General features: G+C 40.4%; 1 protein-coding gene across 1 annotated transcript in view; it reads left to right on the plus strand.

Annotated features, from left to right (window-relative positions):
• The window catches only part of LOC119586077, a 13,457-nt gene that overhangs the window by 9,861 nt on the left and 2,428 nt on the right, over positions 1–1,168 (plus strand). Inside the window, exons 3-4 of the mRNA XM_037934778.1 lie at positions 718–796; positions 993–1,116. Of these exons, the coding sequence (XP_037790706.1) occupies positions 718–796; positions 993–1,116 (203 nt within the window). The remainder of the gene's footprint in view (positions 1–717; positions 797–992; positions 1,117–1,168) is intronic.

The raw sequence follows: 1,168 nt of genomic DNA on the forward strand, positions 1-1,168 counted from the left end.
GACTTTCTTTTATCACTATTATTTTCCACAAAGATAGTTTTATGGATGTACTGATTCAAGTCAGGTCAATCCGAGAAAAATGTATAGATTTAACTGTGAAATTTCCTTGGTAATATTTTGTAATTTCAGCTTTTCCTTTCAGAATTTCTGCAAAGATTGGATATGCGTTTTCTATGATGTTTTCTTGTATCTGATTTTGCTGAAACGGACTTTGACATAAACACGTGAGATATGTACCTAAAAGCAAAAACATGTATTGCCGATAATATACATAATAGATTGTCTTACACAAAAAGCATAATAGACACACACACATCCAAACGCACATACGCCCATACAGTAAGCAAGTTATGCTATGTAAGGATGAAACAGTGCAAAGACATACATAAACAACAAAAACATGCCTTGTTCATAATATAAATATAATATTTCCTTACACTGAAAACATATCACACATCCAAATGCACACACAGTGAACAAGTTATGCGATATAAGGATGAAACAATGTATGCCTTTGGCGCATGTCTCCCTTACGTATGTGCAACAGTGGCCCTGAGTAACCGGAGCCGAAAATCACATTAATCAAGATTACACCTCACGCTAAGTCCTCGTCATAACGCAATTACAAGGCTCGGCGTCTGTGCGAGTGTTCCCAGTATTCTTAACTCCTCTGGTATTTATATTGTGTCCTGGCAATCACGGTCTTCCCTCGCGAAGGAGGTCGGTGGTGCGAGGGGAAGCGAGCTCGGCGAAACGTAGGCAGGCGGACTACGGCAGTGCACAATGCGTGGTCCAGGTACAGTAGCTTGCTTTGTGATTTCTGTCTGTAGTTTAAGCCATACGATTCTCTCTTTCCATTATGATTTCTAAAGATTTCCGTTGTGCTTATATTCTTCAATGTCCTTCAGTAATATACTATAAGAAAAACAAAATCAATGAACTACATTCTAAGTTTCTTTTCTCTCTCACTTTTCTCCTTTATTTTTCCACAGTATACCTATTCCCCATCGAGTGCCTCCTCAAGCAGAAGTTCCTCAGCTGATCATAGGAGGGCCGAAGGATCAAGTCAGCTATCCAGTATCCAAGCAGGACCCCCCCTCCCCACCACCTCGGCAGGTACTCACCTCCATCACCCTTACCCCTTCTCGTGTGTGTCTTAAACATTCAT

This window comes from Penaeus monodon, chromosome 20 (assembly GCF_015228065.2).
Source record: "Penaeus monodon isolate SGIC_2016 chromosome 20, NSTDA_Pmon_1, whole genome shotgun sequence".
Classification (NCBI taxonomy): domain Eukaryota; kingdom Metazoa; phylum Arthropoda; class Malacostraca; order Decapoda; family Penaeidae; genus Penaeus; species Penaeus monodon.